Raw genomic sequence first — 20859 nt, 5'->3', positions numbered from 1 at the left:
AAAAAAATCGTGGCTTTGTTGTATTCCTCAAATTGTTCCGAAGCCATTCATGACCTGTTAAGCAAAACTCAAACCAGTGCTTTTCCTGGAATTTCGCCAGGTACATTCATTGGTTAGGAGTACAGGAATTCAGAGTTCTGCTTCAGAATAGCTTTGAAGCTCTAAACGAGGTAACCAACGTCAGTATTGACACAGTGAACGATAATCGTACTAGTATCATCAAAGGGTGTGCAACGGAAGTCGGAGGTACATTCACTAGTCGGGACACTGGCAAACTTTCTCAGCAGATGAAAAATCTCATTAAGACGCGCTAGACCATGGAAGCCTCAAATGCAATCGATAATATAGAGCTAGTCGAGCTTTCGAAGTTAACCAATAGGCGCAAGGTAGCCGACATCAAAAGGTACAACATGGGGAGAATTGAGCAGGCTGTAAAAAGCGGCAGAAGCCTAAAAGCTGGGAAGGCAAACTTCTGCATAGGCAAAAATCGGATGTATGCATTAAGGGACAAGGAAGGCTATGTAATAACTAATATGGATAGGATAGTTGAGGTGACGGAGGAGTTTTACAGAGAGCTGTTTGGAAGCCGAAACAACCAGGATGATATCGTCTCTGTGCTGTGTAGGTGCAATTAGACAGCCTCTGCTGGCGTATGGTGACTTAATATCTGTTAACGTGGTTGCCTCATCGAGCAGCAAGGTGGTGAATATTTCCTGATAAGGTAGTGTCGCTGTTGGCCCTAGAAAAGTGGCTGCAAATGTGTTTTCTCGAGTGCACTTGAGCGCATAAGCGTTTCTCTGTTATTTTTTCGACATCAGTGTATTTTGTTCTCATAAATTCGAAATATGTTACAAGAAGTCCTTTGTAGAGAATGAGGCCTCACAGGCAATGAAACAGCATTAGATCATTTATAAAAGTTGATGTTATGCAATGTGCAACGAGCTTTCGTGAGAAGTGGAAGAAATGGTACATACATAGTAAATAAAGAATTTTGAGAAGTGGGGTATAGTATCTATTGAAATATAGGTGCACATTCCTTGTTAATGAATCAATAAAACCCTCATTTATGGCATGGCATTATGAATTTCATTGTGAAATAGATGAGAATTTAGTGGTAAACTTGCAGTGATTGCCAAACAAAGGTGAAAGTTAAACCGTCAGTGGAAAACAAGATTACACTGCTGATTAAAAGGCATAGTGTACATGACATTCTCTGAAAAATCAGGCTAATGAAAAAAAGTGTCAAATGACTCGTGACGCACACTGAGCTTTTGTTGCAAATACAACAGCATTGCATTCAACGTGAGTACCTGCTTCTCGGCAGCTTCCAAGCCAAGTCCAGTCTCGCCAGTTGTCGCCGTGGCCTCGAACAAGATGCACGTGCCTGACGAAGACCCGGATCGACTCCACGTGACGCCCACCGCGGAGGAGTTGCAAGTGGCAGAAGAGCCCCTACCGCCACCGCCGGTGGTCGGCGAAGGAAGCTCGCAGTCTAGCATGCACACGCGCCCCCTAGACCCCATCTCGAGCTTCATCATTGGTGGTAGTACGAGTCAGGTGAGCGGCATCTCCGAGGGTCGAGGGGGTGGACATACCTCGGGTAAACAGACCTATGACGATGGCCGAAGCGACATAACGTCTTCCGGCCACGAGAGCTGCTCGTGTAGCCTTGGCTCAAGTACTTCGAGGTCGCGGTCGGTGTCCCGGTCTAGGTCACGTTCCAGGTCGCAGTCCTACAGCGTGTCATCGTCAGCAGCTTCGGAACAGGGTGAGTTGTTTGTGAGGAGGGCATTGGTGTGTTGCAGTTGAATCACGCTGTTAGTTGACTGCAGGTTTCTTGTGTAATTGGTGTGTTGCCCTTACTAGTATGCCTTTTGACAAGCAGAAGATATTCGCGCGTATAATTTGGCCTAGGAAAAGATAGCTCGCTCTATTAGCGCTTTCAAAGGCGAGTGGGTGCAGCATTTCATCTGCCGACGCTTTGCTTAGAATACTGGCTTACATTACAAAAATGCCTTTTGTGGCTCTTGTGTGTCTCATAACACTAAAATTGGCTACAACTTAAAAATACATAGAAGCTCTGTCCACGAAGCTGCTCTGCGCTTTTCTTGTATGCCTCTGCTATTCAATGCGGTGTTGTGACTAACTGCTGCGGAAATGGCATTACGCGATATACTCCAGGCACCTGCTTTGGTGTGCACTCAAACATTCATGTAACAAACCCAAGTACAACAAAATATCGGGTGTGATGAAGTAAATAAAAAATAATTTTGCAATAGATATCGCATTACAAATAAACCTTTCTAATGAGTTTTTAAATATAATGAACTTATTTCTGTGTAAGATGTGACGTCGTTATAATGACCTTTGAGCGCACTCCTAAAGGGGTACTATCAGAAACATGTACTGTAGCGATTAGCGAAGCTGGTGCTCATGTATGGGTGCATAACAGTACGAAGTAGCTTTTCTTGGAAAAAACAAACATCGCAGGAAAATCGGGCTAACAGCTGTCGGTGCATCGGTGCCTCACTCGTTGCTCACAGCAAATGACATGTTGCTGCATTGGTTCTTCTTAACTGCTAACATATAGAAAGAATGTGGCCATTATTAAACACACGTTTTACAGACGAACAGCGATACATTTTACTTTTAATTCTTCCGTTCTTATGCCAACTATTTCTGTGCCCTGCACTTTCGAGTTGCAAACTTTAGAGTTACACAGTCATTGGGATAGTAAAGTAATCAGTCTGGAGTTTCTGAGAAAGGAAACTGTAGGCAAGTCGATGCGTGCAACCAATTCTTCAGAGCATAGTCCTAGTCCATGCTCAGGTAGAGAGCATACCTATGGATTTTTCGTGTTGTCTGTTGAGTTACAAGAAATGTAATGTATGCTCAGGTAGAGAGCATACCTATGGATTTTTCGTGTTGTCTGTTGAGTTACAAGAAATGTAATGTATGCTAGTTCATCCAGTTAGTAGCATGTGTCTCGCATTGCAAAGTTTTGGTATCACTCGCATCGATGTGTGATAGTTCGGGACATCACTTTCTGTTATTGTAAAGTCACGAATTACCTTCAACTTGCTTTTTTTCATTACTGTCATTCTCTATAGAGCTCTCAAAATCTTTTACAGGTGACCGTTCACCGAGGCACCACGTCTCTCGCAAGAGGCGTCATTCTCCAATCGTCTACGACAGAAAGAACAGAAGTGTGGAAAGTGAGTGTTTGTGCGAACTCTTCAAGTTATAAGGAGCTAGCGGGGTCGAAGACATGACTGGTGTGGTGTATGTGACGTGCTACATCTGACGTACCATTTTTTGAAGCTTACTTACTGATCTAGCGACTCTTTCTTGCACATGCACAATTTGGCAAGGCTGTTTAGGCTGCATTGTAGGATGATGTAGGCTGCTTACGATTATGATATTCTTAAGTAAGAAAATGTAAAAGAAAATTGGGGAGTGTTTAACGTGCCTTTTAGTGTGGATCAAAGCACACTGCCAAGAGTGCCTAGAAGTAACTATGCTAACACCAGCTTGAAAGGAGCTCTTATGCTGGCAATACTGATGTCCTCGATAGGCTTAATGAGGGCCTTCATGAGATATAAAGAAATGACGAGGTTGTCTGGTCGTCATTAAAAAGTTGTGGAAGTGGACCCTTTTGCTGTACTGTTGAAACCCTTAATGAGAAAAACCCATTGGGGAGCAGCTCTTGTCCCTTATTTGAGGTATCTCTTATAAGCAAGGTTCTAATTTCTTGATCGACTCCTATTTCATTGTAGGCAGACTGGTGTCTCTCATACCCAACTGTTTCTTACATCAGTGTCTCCTGTAAAGGGATTCAGCTGTGCTTCCATAACCAATTACAAAAATCAAGCATTGCACACACACACACACAAATGCAGTGCCTGTAAATTGACTTAAAAAAATGAACGTTGCTCATGTGGGGCCTATGTGGGGCAAATTTTCCATTCTGCTAGACAAACCGATCTATTGTGCTGTTAGCTGACAGGTGGCATCTTGTTTTCAGGAACACCAAAGCGGCCACGAGTATCTTCATCTGTTGGAAGACGAGGTAAGTCAGTCTTGGCTGGACCTCTTGTGACCTCCATAGTAACTACATCAGTCATGTTAAAGGTTATACAGTCGAACCCGTTTATTGTATGGTGCATGAGTCAAATAAACCACATTTGTAATAAATTTACAGCGTTTACTGAAGCGCGGTACCGCATGTGGAGCAGTCGTGCCTGGCTAGTTGCGTGCAGTGCTTTGCCTACTTGGCTCATGCCGTCACAGCTAGGCTAGCCCTATGTGTGCATTGGTGCATTCTTCGTGCCTGCACAGACCGTGCTTGGGGGGAGATAAGCGAAGACAACCAATTTGCAAGCGACGTGTAGGCCGAGGCGCCACACACTTGGCTTGTCGTCTGATAGAACACGCGCTGTATGCTTGCCTGTCAGTGCGTCAATATTTCTCGGTTCACGTGCCACTCAACAACAGCAAGCTGCTTGAATTTCTACAAAGCGACGTGCACTAAAGCTGTGTTGCTTCATGCATGAAGCGGCGGTGGTGATGTTGTGAGTGGTAGCGTGACACGCTTGCACCACCGACACTTTATGCCATGCACACAGCTGAGCAGATGGCTGCAGATGACTATGATAAGGTTGTCAGTGACGAGTCATAATGACATGTTCATTGCCGGCCACCACGTCCTCTTTGCTCTGTTTTAACGCTTATTCGTGAAAATTGTGCGAAAGTCGTAGTCATCGATCAATGGGCCTCTGCTGTTATGGAAAAGATGCATCAATGAATTAAAGAGCGCAGTGAACTTTTTGGTGCAATGGAAAGTTATCCTGGTCATCGCTTCTTGCATTTACGCTTTGTGCGTTCCCAGGAACTGTATGGTTCATTGTAGGCACTAGGTCATCATAAAAAATTGTTGCATAAAGGTTGAGTGTGAGGCTTTATGCTTCCTCTCATGTATTTTTTTTTATCTCTCGCTGCCATTCTGTCCATGAAAAAACGTCTGAAAAGTTAGTGACCTTGATTGCGGTGCTCGCTGATGGAGGATATTTTGGTCACGAGTAAACTGTAGTGGTGCATGCTTTGAAGCTATACTTAGAAAGCCTTTCCTTATGTTTAGAAGGCTTCTTTTTTTTTTTACTTCACATATGCTGTAATATTACTAAGACCGTGTCTGAAATGTTCCTTGTAAAAGTTGGAGGCTTTGAAAAATGTCTGCTTTATGGGGATGCAGTTTCTATATGCAGCTTGGGAAAATCACAAGTTCAGCAAAGTGTGGTCAGAATCTCCCATTAATCGTTATATCTGGCATCGTTATAAGTGGGTTTCACTATGCACATGATCACTATAATTAATTATAGCTGTTAATTTGCCATAGAGAGAGCACTCTAGAAGTGCAGTGGTGACTCAATAGTAACGGCATTCTGGTGCCTATGGCATGAGTTAGTGTATTCTGGTAAGGGAGAGCTAACAATAAATTATCGCTCTCTTATGATTACGATATTTTTGCATGCTCTGCGCATAGTATTCACTAGCATATTTGTTGTACTTTGCCGCCATGCTCCTTGAACATCCACATGAAAAGGCCTGTAAGCACACCTCACCTTCAGTAACATTTGGCAAATGTTGAAGCCAGTTCTTTTTGTTTTGTGAAGCTCTAGCTTGGCACCATTGACTAGTTTCGAGTTGAAAGGGGTTTAAAGGGGACATGGTGCTCTTTAAATATCGAGAAATAATAATTATTGATCGATTTTGATGAAACTTGCGAAGTTATGTGTATATGTGTGTGGTGATTTCTTGTTTCCTACTGTTTTTCTGGTGCAATATGGGGCCTTTACAGCATCACATTTTCTGTGCCTTTCAGAAGCAAGGATCGTTTGAATTGAGAGAGATAGAAAGTATTTGTTGGTGAATAAGTAAAGTGAGGGTGTCGCGACAATCTGGAATCATAACTGTGTGTAGTGAAACAAAAATAGACCCTCTGAATATTATGATATGTTGAGTATTTGCAAGTGAGTCAATGTCAAGCTGGGATTCTGCTCGTGAATGTGTTGGAAGTCGCATAGAACAGTGCGCTTACTCATTCTTGCGTCGTTCTCGTGAAAACAATTTATCTCGCTTGTTTTCAGAGCATTCTGAGCTGATTGAACAACAGCACCTCATAAAGTACTTCTTCCGGAACGCCAGGTTCTTCCTAGTGAAAAGCAATAACCATGAGAACGTTGTGCTCTCAAAGGCCAAGGTGAGTCGCTCGCTGCGAGAATCCTGGATTGTATGGCCTCGGCTTCTATCGGCTCGCCAGTTTGAAACGCATTAGGCTGCACGCAACAGGGTCATACAAGTAATTTGTTTCAATAAATGTACATCTGAGCACTTGCGCAACACCCTATTTTGTGCTATCTTGTGCGAGCTCTTTTTTTTTTTTTTTTTTTTTACTCTCTTGCTAATGCTTTACCTTGGGCATGTGTTGGATGTTTGTGTGTTTTCTGATAAAGATTATGCCTGAAGTACCGAGTTGTTTTATGATAACTTTATGGCTTGTGTTTTTTTGCTTTCAGGGGGTGTGGTCAACACCGCCTCAGAACGAAGCTAAACTGAATCAGGCCTTCAGGGTAAGTTGTGTCAATCACGTGCAACTAACCGGGGTTCAAGGAAGTGCCTAACGAGAAATAATGCCAATATGACTGCAATGTTTATATTTATCAGAATAATGTGGCTGTTTCGATCAGCTGTGTTTGCACTTGTTCCATTAGTCTTCATTCTCAACTCTCACAGCATGTATTAGCGATCATGATGCGCTGTGAATGGTCTGGAGCGTTTTCTGTTCCCTTGTGAACTTAGTACAAATGTTCATCATCGAAACCACTGCCGTCATATGACAACACGTCAGTTGTTGCTGTGCCTTTTCATTTATGTATGCTAAGAAGTACTGTCGTGTTCCATTCACTGTGGTGCTCTTTCATGCATTGCTCTCCAGGTTTTTAGGATACCTGAGTATAAGTAATGAAAATATTGCTAAAATTTCAGGAACTTTCTACGTGATGTTTACATTGGTGGTAGTTTAATTCTACCTCTGAACTTTCTTTAACGTAAACTGTGCTGTACGTGCTGCACATTAGTTAAAGACTGTAGAGAAAATAATTGCCTCCTGTTACGTTGCAGGAGTGCAAAAATGTCATTCTGATCTACTCAGTCAAGGAAAGTGGCAAGTTCCAAGGTGAGTGCTTTTGTTAACTTTGTTTTGCTGTTCTGTGAATAAATGTTTTGAAGCTTGTGGCCTTGTGGAGGGCTCATTCGAGGTGTAAAGGTGAACGCCTTAAGTTCCTCTTGTAATGAATTGTGTTACTTTTTGGTCATGTCACATAAATTTGACACCATGTTTTTTTTATCGTAGGTGAACGGACTGTTGAGATAGCTGGCTATCCTAAAAACACTATAGGAGTAGCCCCCCAAAAAAAAGACTCTGAGAAAATGTGGCCGAGTTTCCTTTTCCTACTGTACATTTAACACTCTGGTGCATCTGCCACTTTGGTACACTTGCCATCAGTGAAATGTTTGTCTTGCATGCCAAGGTTTGCAAATGCTTTGCGCTTAGCAGTACGGGGTAAAGTGATGAAAGTTATCTCCGCAAATGTGTGCAGCGTGCAGGCATAATTTGGGGACTGTGCATATTTGTAGGCACTGGCTGCAGTAAATGGCATGTTCTTTGCAATAACAACATGCGAGACAGAAGCACTGCGCAGTAACACGGTAACACTGTGTGTGTGTGTGTGTGACCTGCAGCATCTGGTACTATACCTGTAGTGCGAAGCACGCTGAAATGAGCTTCTTCAGTGGGCCAGTAAAAGAGAGTTTCGATGACAGTTATGCCTCATTTGGTGAGCTTCCCTCTAACAAGTTTCCTGAAACTGTGCAGCTGCGTAGATTGCTTGAGCGGTGATGAGCATGCCTCCGTGCACTGCCTGTACTATAAGTGACTGTAATCATGTGTTCCAATTAACAGCGGTTCCGTTTATTTTGTTAGATTGTAGAGGTGGATCACCTTGTTTCGGAATGTGTTCAGAACTTTTTTTTTGTTGGGAATCTGGAATCCTAATTCTTGAACACAGAAAATTTGAAAAACATCAAACTTCTGTTTGGTAAAGCTTATTTCACATATTTTTTTTCAACAGTTGACAAAATTGAATCTTACTGAAAAATAAGTTTGTTATATTCAAAAATTTGTTATAAAGGTATATTACTAACATTATATCATTATATAAAGACTGCAGGTTAGCACAAGCTGTGACGTCAGCCACCGCAATGAACGCCTGTCTTGCGGTCCTGGTTCTTTCGTTTCTTTGCCTCTTTACAAAATCTCACTCTCTCCCTTCTACAGAGGCGCAGAGGCATGCCCCACCATTAAGGGCTTTATCCCATACGGGAAAATTGTTCGCTGCCAGTGTTGATCATCCTGGTTCTAGGAATTGCATTTCAAATTTGAGTGCATTAAATGTGAAGTCCTCTAGTTCATGGTGCGGCCGCTTGATACTGCAGGCTGTTAAGAAAGCATTAAATTAAATTTTTCTCTGAGTTCTGCCTGAAATGAAGATTGTGTAGGTATTTCGATTTCAGCACCCAATCTGTCTGTCTGGCTGAAAATGGTGGCGGAAGAAAACTTTTTTCATTATCACTTCAAAGTTCGGCATCCTTCCGCTATTGTACACATGTGGAGTGTGCATTTTAACTTCCCTGTTTTCAATGTTTTCTTCTCTAGGCTTTGCACGCCTGGGGTCTGAGTCGAACCACGACTGCCCAACAATCCAGTGGGTGCTGCCGCCCGGTCTGAGTGCCAGGGCCCTGGGCGGTGTCTTCCAGGTGGACTGGATCTGCAGGTGAGAACCTGCTTAGTCTTGTTGAGTGAACAGCCTGTTATGTAATGTATTGGCTCAACATTTGCCCCCAGTTAATTAGCCCCCTGTTAATAGCAGCTTTTAAAGTTTCTTTCCTGCAGCCTTTCCTCTCATGCACTCTTTTCCCTCTCATCTTTAGTAAATGTCGGTGCAGTTTTAATGAATGAACAGATGTTTTTTCGTCTTGCTTGAGGAAGTAGCGTTCCGTGGCACCCAAGCATGCAGTTGTTATGACATCATGAATATTGAAGTTTCTTGATCGAGAAGCCACTTATAGCTATGACTGAACGATTTGTTGGGCATCTGGTGACTTGAGCTTGTGTTCGTGCCAGTTTCTTTTTGGTGCTGTTGACATCCTTTCACTTGTAAGGTATGTGGTCTGAAACTTACGGAACTTCAGGAACATGCGTCGGTACTCTCGTAAACAGTTTGCAGTGGATGTCGCACTGCTGCTACCCACTGTTATGCAAAGTTCTTCAAATGCATCATCAAACTACATAACGGTGTACTCATTGTTTCAGACGTGAACTACCTTTCACCAAGACTACCCATCTGTACAACCCTTGGAATGACGGAAAACAAGTCAAGATTGGTCGGGATGGACAGGTAATGCAGGAAAAGAGGATTGCACGAAAATTTTGAGCAGTTGTCGTAATTAGCAAAGTGCACAGAAAGAATTGGCCAAGAATTTCTAAAGAATAATGGAAAACAAGCCTACGAGTTTCAAGGGAATCAGACCGATAGACATGCTGAAATCTCAACAACTTTGAAAACCTAGCTATCCCAGCAGCAAACTTTTTTATTTTTATGGCCAAGTTGGGTAGTCTGCTATTACTTTCTTGTAAACGATCCTGCTCATGGAGCTGCTGCCCAAGTCTAAGAGTAGGAGGAAGTACAAGTTCTAATGGAAATCTAACATTCCCCGCAACATAGGTGCACTGTGTGTGTGTTTTTTTGGTTTCATATTGACATGTACTGACAGGCTCACTGTGATAGAGAGAACTTGCGTGTAGGTACACATTGTAACCTCTCTGTAACGAACCCGAATATTACGAAATTTTAGCTATAAAGAATATTCTTGCATTAGGTAGTGTTATGAATGTACTGTTATAGCGAATTTTTCGATATAACGAACTTATTTTTGATGCAATGTCCAACTTTGTTATAATAAGGTTTGAATGTATAAGCTGTAAAGTCAGGATGACAGGTAGGGCTAAAAAGGGGATACAACAACCTTATTGGTTGCTGATGGCAGCAAGCATGGCCGTAGTGAGCGAGCGAAAGTGGCCATCGTGTAATTTTTCAATGTACAGTCGAAACCCGCAATAACGAAATCGCCGGGGAAACCGAAAAAATTCGTTTTCGCAAGAATTTCGTTGCCGCGAGTATGAGACTTTATATAAAAACTGTGATACGGCGAGCAGAATGAAAATTTATTGCCAGAAGTCGGTCAACTTACTTTGCCGACCCTTGCCATGCAACAACTTCAATGCTCTGCCTTCGCACTGGAAAAAGTGGTCCATTGCTACATCATCATCATGTGCGCCAAAGGAGCGAAGGGTGTCCTGCGCATCGTTCCTGCTCGCAGTCTCGCTGTCAGCGAAGTTAGGGCTAAGGCCGACTCCGATGATGCGCCGCGCTCGTAGACCGCGCGCCCGCTCGTAGTAATCTGATCGTGCATCCGGTCATCCACTCGTAGTAATCTGACCATGCTGCCGCTCACAGCTTCGTTGCTTGCGACGAAGCACGTCGCCACGAGTGCGCTAGCGCGTCGTTCCTGCCCGCAGTCTTGCTGTCGGCGGAGTGAGGGCTAAAGACGACTCCGATGATGCGCTGCGCTCGTAGTAACCTGATCGCGCATCCGCCTACTGCTCCTAACTAAAGCGTAATTATATCTTAAGTGATGATCGAGCAGTGAACACATAACGAAGTAGCAATTTTCGAGAGCCATGTCCTCGCGACGCACAAGCAGCAGACGACGATCTCCTGGAGCAAGCATCGGGCCAATGGCGAGGCGAGCTGAGGCAACATGGCGGCCACAGCCAATCAAGGGCCTCGAAACGACCTTCAAATATTTGCTTTTTGTGCGCTTGTTTTTAAAGGGAGGAGCCAGCTGAGGCGGGAAAGTTAAGCACGGGGAAATGCTTTTTCTGATGAGCCCAAGAAGCCGGCTCCCGGCCCCGCCATCGCGAAGTACCGTGGTGGAAAATTCGTTAATGCGGGATCGCTGTCCAAAAACATTTTGTTGCAGCGAGATACGTAATACATGGGCTTCTATGAACGTTCGCCGGAGATCCGGAAATATTTCGTACTCATGGGGTTTCGTTATTGCGGGTTTCGACTGTAGTTTATTTTCGTCATTTTCGGCGTCCGATGCTGTCACGTGCAATATTGGTCTCAAGAGTATGTTTTTGTCCAGCTGTGCTCAATACTGCACTGCCTACTAGGTAAACCGAGCTGTGTGGTAAGAAGTCACGCAGCGTTCGTGGCCTCCAGCGAACCATGTCGAGCTGCGGTGCTTGTGCGGTAAACCACCGTGCTCGTCCATGAACTGCTCTCGCGTTCATTGTTTGCAGTATTCATTGTCACATTGCATATAGGACCTCATACTCGCCACTAATAGAAAAATTCTGATTACAAAAACTTCATGGTGCCCCGCCGCGGTGGTCTAGTGGCTAAGGTACTCGGCTGCTGACCCGCAGGGCGCGGGTTCGAATCGCGGCTGCGGCGGCTGCATTTCCGATGGAGGCGGAAATGTCGTAGGCCCGTGTGCTCAGATTTGGGTGCACGTTAAAGAACCCCAGGTGGTCAAAATTTCCGGAGCCCTCCACTACGGCGTCTCTCATAATCATATAGTGGTTTTGGGACGTTAAACCCCACATATCTATCAATCAAAAACTTCATGGTGTTGTACGTATTACCATTCCATGCTCGAACCAGTAAGCTTTCTGTTGCACTAAAAAAAGTAAGTACCATAAAAATTGGCTCTCAATCCTCTTGCTCTTCTATATTCCTCACCGGCATGACAATGTGCACTAAGCCAATTCTTCAACCGCCGCGGTGGTCAGTCCTTATGGGGCTTGGCTGCTGACCCGTAGGTTGGGGATCGAATCCCATCTGCCACATCCACATATCGATGGTGGTGAAATTTTGAAGGCCTGTGTGTTTAGATATGGGTTTGAATTTAAGGGGGGATGCGGCTTTGGGATCGAGAAAAATGGCAAAAAAATTGATTTTTTGAAACTCAAGTTTTCAGTTTCTGGAACCCTTTTTCTATCTGGTTCCAAAATATCTGCACCGAAAACCGCGCAGAAGTGCTTCGGAAAATTCGTTTCACCCACCTAGGTTGCAAAACTTTTTCTGGAAATGGCGAGAAAACAGCGATCTTCAAAAAATTGTAGCTTCGCGATGCTTGGGCCGGGAGCCGGCTTCTTGGGCTCATCAGAAAGAGCATTTCTCCGTGTTTAGAGCATTTCTCCGTGTGTGAAAGAGCATTTCTCCGTGTGTTAAAGGGAGGAGCCTCAGCTGGCTCCTCCCTTTAACAACAAGTGCACAAAAAGCAAATGTTTGAAGGTCATTTTGAGGCCCTTCATTGGCCGTGGCCGCCATGTTGCCTCAGCTCGCCTCGCCATTGGCCTGATGCTTGCTCCGGGAGATCGCCGTCTGCTGCTTGTGCGTCGCGAGGACATGGCTCTCGAAAATCGCTAGTTCGTGACGTGTTCACGGCTTGATGATCACTTAAGATATAATTACGCTTTAGTTACGAGCAGTAAGCGGATGCGCGATCAGGTTACTATGAGCGGGCGGGCGATCTACGAGCGCCGCGCGTCATCGGAGTCGTCTTTAGCCCTAACTTCGCCGACAGCGAAACTGCGGGCAGGAACGTCGTACTGGCGCATTCGTGGCGACGTGCTTCTTTGCAAGCAACTAAGCTGTAAGCGGCGGCATGATCTGACTACTACGAGTGGGCGCACCGGATGCACGAGCGGGCGCGCGGTCTACGAGTGCGGCGCGTCATCGGAGTCGGCTTTAGCCATAACTCCGCTGACAGCGAGACTGCGGGCAAGAACGATGCGCAAGCGCACTCTTGGTGACGTGCTTCTTCGCAAGGAATGTAGCACATCACTCGCTAGCTCCTCTTAATCACGTACGGGCATTTTGCGCATTGGCAGCAGACAACACAGTCAAGCACGCCCCCCCCCCCCCCCCCCCCATTCACTGCCAAGGATTGCTCGGAATAGCGGCTAGCAGTTTCACGCGTCATCATTTGAAAATGCGATGCCAAGCGCAGTGCGCGCCGATTTTCTGTCATCGTAGTTGCATATTTCGCGCATCGTCATCGAACGCCGCCAGCAAGTGCATTATGTGCCGGCTGCACTGTCCACGCGGCTGCGCACCCCATGGTCATATGGAGTGCTGTCAATAAGCTTTTGTGATGCGATTCAGACGTGCTTGGAGCCGTGCTTGATATCGCCACGAACGTCTATGAATGTTCCGAGGTTAATGAATTGCTGTAGATAAGAGTTTCCGCGACCGGCTGTATGATGATGTGTTTCACGGCTAGAGCGGCAAAAGAGCATGTATGAATCAGGGGCACGAATTTTTGTATGCCCGTGTCGCGTCATTAATTATACTGCTAAACATTCTTGCGCCACCAGTCTTCTGCCCATAACTTTGTTATTTGGAAAGAAGGCATAGGCAGTCATGGTGTGATCCATTTTTCTGATGCAATAAATCTCTCTCCAAATAAGGGAAAGTTCAGTGAATATTTGTAATGAAGTACTTAATTATGCTAATTACTACTTCAGCACTAAAAGTATGTAATAATTTCAGTATATGGTTTTATTCAATTACAATCTTTTCTGTCATACCTATCACACCATTCCTTCATACAAAGAACTTGGTTTGAAATCCATACTTGTTCTTAGTAAATCATGAAAAGGAGTAAATCATGAAAAGAAGTCAAATATCACAAGACAAACCTGAGATCACAATTTTCAAATGTCTTAGAGACGTAAAAAAAAAGTTAAAACTTTAAACGCAGCTTTCTCAATACTGTTTTTTTGACATTATGCTCAGCCCCTCCACATGGTTCAATGAAGAAATAATTTGTCTCTCGTAAAGTATTTGTGGTATCGCTTCAAAATGTTTATGGAAGCACTGTGACATCATTCTCAGTGTCTGTGCCAATTTTCATCAATATCCAACGAGAATAAAAAAAGTTAATCGAAAAAAGTTCATTTTTCTCAAAGTGTGTTTTGGACATTGTGCATTGCTCGTGGAAAGAGTAGCACGGGAATGACTGGACCGATTTTGATTGTTTTTTCCCCCCGAAATCCTGAACACTGCTTGTGGGTATAGCAATCTTCAATTGCTGTTTTATCGCCCTGTTTTTTTTTCTAGACGATGATTTGTCCGTGCCACTGTTTCTGATGTGTGCCGGCAGCCATGATGATCTCTAAAAAAAGAACTTATTCAAAAATTCTGAGAGTGTCATACCTGTAGATTTCTTTTGAGTAAAGATCAACATCATTCGCAGCTCCTTGGCACGTTTTGTTACAGCGCTAGGCTTTCTACAAGCAGACCATGTAATTGGACCATGTAGCATTATGTAACTTGAGAACTACTGAAGGTATCATGATGAAACTGCATATTTCTCTATTCGAGACACTTATGAGTATGCATGCCAAATTTCATTGCTGTAGGTCAACAAATAAAGTTTTTTCAACGCCACCTCCCCCCTTAGAGAACCCCAGCTGCTTGAATGAAGTTTTCGGAGGCCTACACCATGTTGTCTCTAATGATCATGCTGTAGTTTTGGGATGTAACACCTCAGTAGTTATATTATTAATTATTTGTTGTCTGCTTGCACTTGCAACAGGAAATTGAGCCCCGCGTGGCTGAAGAGCTGTGCCAGCTGTTTCCCGTGGATGAAAACATCGACCTGCGCAGCATCCTGCACCGCCGCAGTCGCACGTCGCGCCGAAGCTCGACGCACCGCCGCCGCACCCCATCACGTCGTTCCGCATCCCCCTGTGGCCACCGTCATCGCCACGCTCGCACCAGTGGAAGGGATGAAGCTCGTTTGCGTCTGGCGAGGTTAGACATGACACCTGGACGCTTGTTGCTGTGGCTGTGCTGGACTGTGCACCACCCGTGCTGCCGCGGGACTCTCGAGGGTGGCTGAGCAAGTTGCGAGGCCCCCCTCTAGTTTCGAATGTGTTCACTGAAAGAAGCATGGATAGCTGGCGATATTGGCCATTCGAGAAATTGCGCTGGCAAGCGACAATAGCCCTTCAACAGCAAGAAGCCATTTCTGCGAATCTCTTTCAAGTCTGACTGAAAGCCAATTTGGGCTGCGCAAGCTTATCTTGCAGGCAGGATGATGGTAGTTTAGAAATGCTGTTTGCAGTGTTTGTAGGAAAGAAGACCGAGGAGATAGCTTTCATTTGGGAACCTGTAATTCGTGGGCTTGGCAGTTATCGTAGTTAAGAACCACAGGTTAATCTTCTGAAAAGGACAAATTTTCGCCACAAAGGCAGACGTCGATCTCTGTTGATAATTAGAACCGTTTTATACTGTTGGTTCGTTACCGAAGACAAAGCTTGTGAGAATCAGCTAAAGCTTCGCTTAGTGGTGGCCTTCTTGAGGCTTAGACGTTTTAAGTGCCCGTAACAAAACGAATGCAGCGCTTAAGATCGTAACTGCCTGTACGATGCTCATCACTTGCCCTGTTTTTCTTTTTTCACCATTACCCGGAGAGTTGCCACGGCGCCTCCTATCCTGGACTGTGTGGGCAGTGTGAGGGAAGTGCTCCACTTCTTGCCCAGCTGCTGGGACTATTATGCAACGGCTTGTGCTGTCTTCTCCGGAGATGATGGAAGTTTTTTGTTTTTGCCGTGGGAAGTGTGATGGGAAGGCGGGAAAAAAAGAAGAGCGGTGCGTGCGCTAGGGAGGATGGGTGGTGGGTTGTTGCATGGACTGCGCTACACTACTGCGTGTTCGCCTGGAGAGAGGTGGAAGGTGCTCGGTTCTCTGCGGACTTGCGGCATGGTGTGTTTTGCCGCCACCAGCGTGCGAGGATTCTGCCAGGGAGAGCGTCTTATCGTGGGCTCTCCGAGCTCTCCCCGTTCGTACCAGTGAACGCGTATCTTAAAGAGGATGTTTGTGATTAAGAGAACTGTCTGGCATGTGACGAGAGAGCTCGTGGGATGGGGGTTTTGGCTGTAAGAGTGGTGGACCATAGCTAGAGAAGTTGCGGCTAGTGAGCTTGGAAGAAATTTGTGTCGTGGTGTACTACGTGCGGAAGGGAGGGCAGTTGTGCGCGTGGACTTTATCTCTCTGAAGGTTGGGGTCTCACCGAGCTGACAGACCCTTCCCCTGTTTCAAACCAGCAACTGGCTGGGAAAAAAAGAAAAAATTTGTTTGTCGTGTTGCCCTGTGCTGGAACTGTTTAGCCTACACTGCCCACTATGGGACACTCAGTTGCGATCTGTGCGCGAGTGAGACCTCAAACGTGTGTGGACGTTGTGCAGATCGCTTTTGCGGTAGGTGCGTGCTTTCTACCTTGATCCATTAGTGGCACTTCTTGTTTTTTTTTGTTTTTTGCTTCATCAGTTACGCTGTTGGGTTTCTAATTACAATTCTGGGAAAAGGGGCACCCAATGGTTCCTATGCCTTGCCTTCTGGATGCCTTATTATTTCTCATTCTTTTGTTCTGTGTGAACAAATTTGCCCGGTAAAATTTTCTAGCGAGTAGTTTACTTACTACAAAATTTTAGTTGAGCATAGCATGATACTTTATATGTAAAAGTTTGCAAGCAGTAATGTCACTTCTATGTCAGATACCGCAGGGAAATTGCTTGCATTTGAGCCTCAGTGTTGGGATATATATAGATATAGTTTTAGAGGCATAGCAAAACACAAGGATAACACTACTTCATTCTGAAATGGTTTGAATTTACGTACTGGGGTGTAATTCTAAGGGCACTCTGTAATGTATCAAGGCTAGACATTTTTATTATATAAAGACTATACTAAGGGTGTCAAAAGCTGCTTTACACTTGAAGCTGGTGTGCCGTGAAGAGTAGTAGAGCTATTAGAACTCGTGTAGAAAGAAGGCTTAGTCTCTTTTTTTTTTTCCTGCCTCTTGGCTGTTGTGATCTTTGCCCTCTTTTGCAGGTGCAACGTCATGAGCGGCTGGTTGTAGCAGTGCGACGCACGTAGGACGTATTTTATTGTCGGTAGTGTTGGCAGAATTGCCGTGCATTTTTGGCATAAATGTGACGGTCTTATGTGATCGGCGATCGAGCTTGTGTACATGTTTAACCTGCCTTTGCTTTTTTGCGCCGTTTTTCCAGAGTGCATAGTCGCCGGTCCAGAAATAGCCATGGTTCACATTCGCCGCGACCAAGACACCGTAGGGAAAGTTCGGATGATGGTAATGTATATCTGTACATTTTCAGGATGCGAGCAGATTTGCTCATGTAAGCTAGAGTCAGAGCTTCCCAAATTAGGGCTACGCACTGTTCTATAAGTCTGAAATTTCATTTGCTTCAACTTCTTGAAATGTGAGTTTGTGTGTGAGGGTTGTCTTCTAGGAAGGGATGAACAGCAGGAATAGACCCGATGTCATACTGTGAGAATGAGCGATTTTTCCAAAAGTGAACTATTTTTCTTAGGAATACCTTTCAGTAATGCTCCATGTTTTGTATGCTGCTATTATGCCAATATGCTACCATTCAGTGAAACCAGGCCATCACCTTTGCCCAAAATAATAATTCAGTTCAACATTCAATTAATCTTTTGCCATTCCCGTGAAGTTCTAATTAACGGGTTGTTTTAGTACCGAGTTGAAAAGTTATTGAAACTTATTTTCTCTAAGATTCTTGTATTTCATCTTCGTTGCTTGTGTTCAGGAGTGAATCTCGAGTGTGTTATGAGCGCCTGCGCTAGAATAGAGTTAATATATTCTGGCCTTTCGTGTGCTTTACTGAGAGATTAATCATTTGCACATGTTGCTGTTACTTTGCATTCTCCTCCACTCATTTAGGTTACCGCATGATTCGCCGTGGGAGGTATTGTCCTGATCATGAGTTAGTATCTGGTCTTTATCTTTTATTAAATACTGTGTGTGTGCGTATTCGTGCTTTTCAAGCTTTTGGTCATCAGGCACGTGTGTAGGGCATGGTGTATTGTGTATAACTTTAGGCAGTTGCTGTTTTCTGTCGCATACGACACATGTATGTGGGCAGAATTTATGCATCGTACAGCCCTTTAAACTAGTATAAATTTCATCATTAATATCAGTTTGCCATGCTGGCTAAGAAAATATACAATAAGCAATATAGGTAATTTTTATTCTTACGGTGATCATTGCTAACCAAAAACATCATTGCACAAGGCAGTGGCTAACAGAGCACAGCTGCTCCCACTAATTAGGTGTACCCTAGTTAGCCCTAGTTAGCTGTGGCAGTGTGTGTAAAAGAAAAGCAAGACAGCTTTGCTTTGGGTACTTGATGTTTATCTGTGTTTACATTTGTGACATTTCAAAGGTGCGGAATGCACCTCAACAGAAGACCTCTAAAGTGTCGCGATCAGGTGTTGCAGCGACTAGTTTAAGAGGGCGCCAGACGCACTTCATAATCTGCTTGAAACATATCGCAGCTACAAACTTGAAACAAGTGCATATTGCACATGGGGCACATGCAGTTGCCGATCTTGGTACAATACTAAATCTATAGCTCACTCTTCATTGCAGAGGGAAACAGCTGGCTTCATCAAAAAGCATTGCATGTTGATACTGCCAGTCCTGTGCATAAATGCGTAAAATGGCGGTGATGGGAGCCCAAGCTTAAGGCTGGGCACTCGATGACCGCGCTGCAATGACGCTCACGCGGCCGAGCTATGCATCATTGGGGAGGGACAGACGCTGCTGGTGAAGGTGGTTGTCGCCAGATTTGTTACTTGTTCAGCCCGAAGCACTGTGGTGGCGTGGCCCTAAGAGCGGCCCTCATTGAAGCAGCAGTGGTGATAAATAATTAAGAACTAGTACTTGATTAAATGCGTGTGATTACAGTAAGTTAGTTTGTTCCCATGGGCTACACTGCTGAAAAGCAAAAATTCTGCTTTCTGGGGGAGCACCAAAATGACCCGACAACTGCAATTTTAGCAGCGGAGCTGTTTAAGTTGGAGGTTGGGTTGTGTAGAGAGGACAAAATACCATCATAGTCGGCCTCTACCTTCTAGTGTATTGCTCAGCGGTGGCTTTTTTCTTAGTCTTCCTTATCATCTTCGGTTTTCGCAGACCTTGCTATCTAATGTTAATCATTAAAACCTTTCTAATTAAATCTATGCTAGAAGGATATCGCTAATTATGATGCTATGACGCTTTTAATTAATGCCGGGATAATTAAGAAGATGCTAATCATTCACTTCACGTTGCCACAATGACACTTCGCCAGACAATGTGGTTCTACGCTTCACATAGCCAAGCCTTGCAATGCTTAGTCAAACCTTTTATTTGAACCCATGTAATACATGTTTTTGACATCCCCCCGCATCCCGAGAAAGGTAGAAAGCCTTTGGGCCTTCTGCTCTTAATACAAGGTTCTCCGATGGCTAAGTAGTTAGTGAATGGTTCAAGGGTATTTAACAACGAGGGCATCGCAGCATTTTGCTGGTTGGCGGTAGCATTGTGACGCACCACAGATGTAATATGAGAACTTTTCACATGTGTGGAAGTGGGAGCAGCAGTGTTGTGACGAAAGGAGACGTGCAGTGGACATTGCTCCCATTTAGAGCAGCAGCACTGCTCGGTGTATAGCTGGCGTTGTTTCTGTAGGCAGAGCCTCCATGCTTTCGAAGGTTTTAACAGTTTAGCAGACGACATGTTGCGTCAACCAGACTGTCATAGTTCATCTTGTTCCACCAGTTGGTGACTTCACTTGATCTCTCAGCAAATGACAGCAAATGAGTTTATGAATGCTTTATTCTGGCTTTCCATGTTGGCGTGATGTGTCTTGGGATGTGTATTTAATTACTGATTTAATTGGGTGCAAAACTTTCTTACAGGGTACCAATGGACCGATACCAAGCCAGGAGAGATCAGCCTTCTATGAACGGGGTACGTGCTCTGAACGAATTTTGTTTGTGTGGGTGCTACGGATAGATCATTCGAAGTAGAACTAAAAAGTTGTTGCCTTGTTCAGTGTAATTCTACACGCATGCGTTGAGTGATTGGAACAGCAGTGTAATTTTTATTGCAAGTCTGCGGAAACTGATACTATGCTTAGAACTTGTTTCAAGTTGGAAGTGAATATTTCTTGCTATCTCTCTCGCTTGAATTTTGAAGTGTGCTGTAATCAGTCATAAATGTAGTTACTGATTTGTGCATACTTATTTATTCTAGATGTAATGTCTGCCACTGGGAAACTAGGCTAAGAAAAAGGACTGGCATTGTTGCTAGTTTCTACCAAAAGAAAATTTTTCATATGACCGCTTTTGCTTAGAAAGATATACGCTTTGTTGCTCCCATTTTATGGGAAAAATTGTTTGAGGGGTGCTTTAATTAGAATTACTGTTCTTGCTGCCAAGAAAGCATTCCAGTTCACCGGGCTTCGCGCTGTTGCTATTTTCGCAGTCGCGCTTAATGTCATAATGTATAATTGAGCATTTGTTCTGTCACTGGTAGCTTCAACACATTGACTCTGTCGGAAGCCAAACAGAGGCCCCTGAAAAGCTCAACTTGTAAGGAGGTGAATTAATAATTGAGGCCAAGTGTGAGAGGTATTGATAGATGAAGAATGGCTTGTTGGTTTAGTTGGTTGCTTTCAGCACTTTTGTGCCTGCTTTGCAAGCCCTATTAACATGGTATTGATAGATTTATTAAGGCAAGTCGCACAGTATTTCACTTAAGGGGGGGATGGAGGCCAAAGACTACTGAAAATGC

General features: G+C 44.3%; 1 protein-coding gene across 4 annotated transcripts in view; it reads left to right on the top strand.

The window, feature by feature from the left end:
• The window catches only part of Ythdc1 (YTH domain containing 1), a 41271-nt gene that overhangs the window by 8825 nt on the left and 11587 nt on the right, over window positions 1-20859 (top strand). For all 4 annotated transcript variants that reach the window (XM_037432473.2, XM_037432472.2, XM_037432470.2 and 1 more), the window contains exons 6-17: window positions 1325-1768; window positions 3132-3215; window positions 4025-4069; window positions 6147-6259; window positions 6576-6629; window positions 7180-7234; window positions 8774-8891; window positions 9431-9515; window positions 14791-15008; window positions 17270-17349; window positions 17962-18004; window positions 19983-20034. In XM_037432473.2, coding sequence (XP_037288370.2) covers window positions 1325-1768; window positions 3132-3215; window positions 4025-4069; window positions 6147-6259; window positions 6576-6629; window positions 7180-7234; window positions 8774-8891; window positions 9431-9515; window positions 14791-15008; window positions 17270-17349; window positions 17962-18004; window positions 19983-20034 — 1391 coding nt within the window. The remainder of the gene's footprint in view (window positions 1-1324; window positions 1769-3131; window positions 3216-4024; window positions 4070-6146; window positions 6260-6575; window positions 6630-7179; window positions 7235-8773; window positions 8892-9430; window positions 9516-14790; window positions 15009-17269; window positions 17350-17961; window positions 18005-19982; window positions 20035-20859) is intronic.

This window comes from Rhipicephalus microplus, chromosome 10, assembly GCF_043290135.1.
Source record: "Rhipicephalus microplus isolate Deutch F79 chromosome 10, USDA_Rmic, whole genome shotgun sequence".
Classification (NCBI taxonomy): Eukaryota; Metazoa; Arthropoda; class Arachnida; order Ixodida; family Ixodidae; genus Rhipicephalus; species Rhipicephalus microplus.
This window is presented reverse-complemented; position numbering and strand designations above follow the sequence as displayed.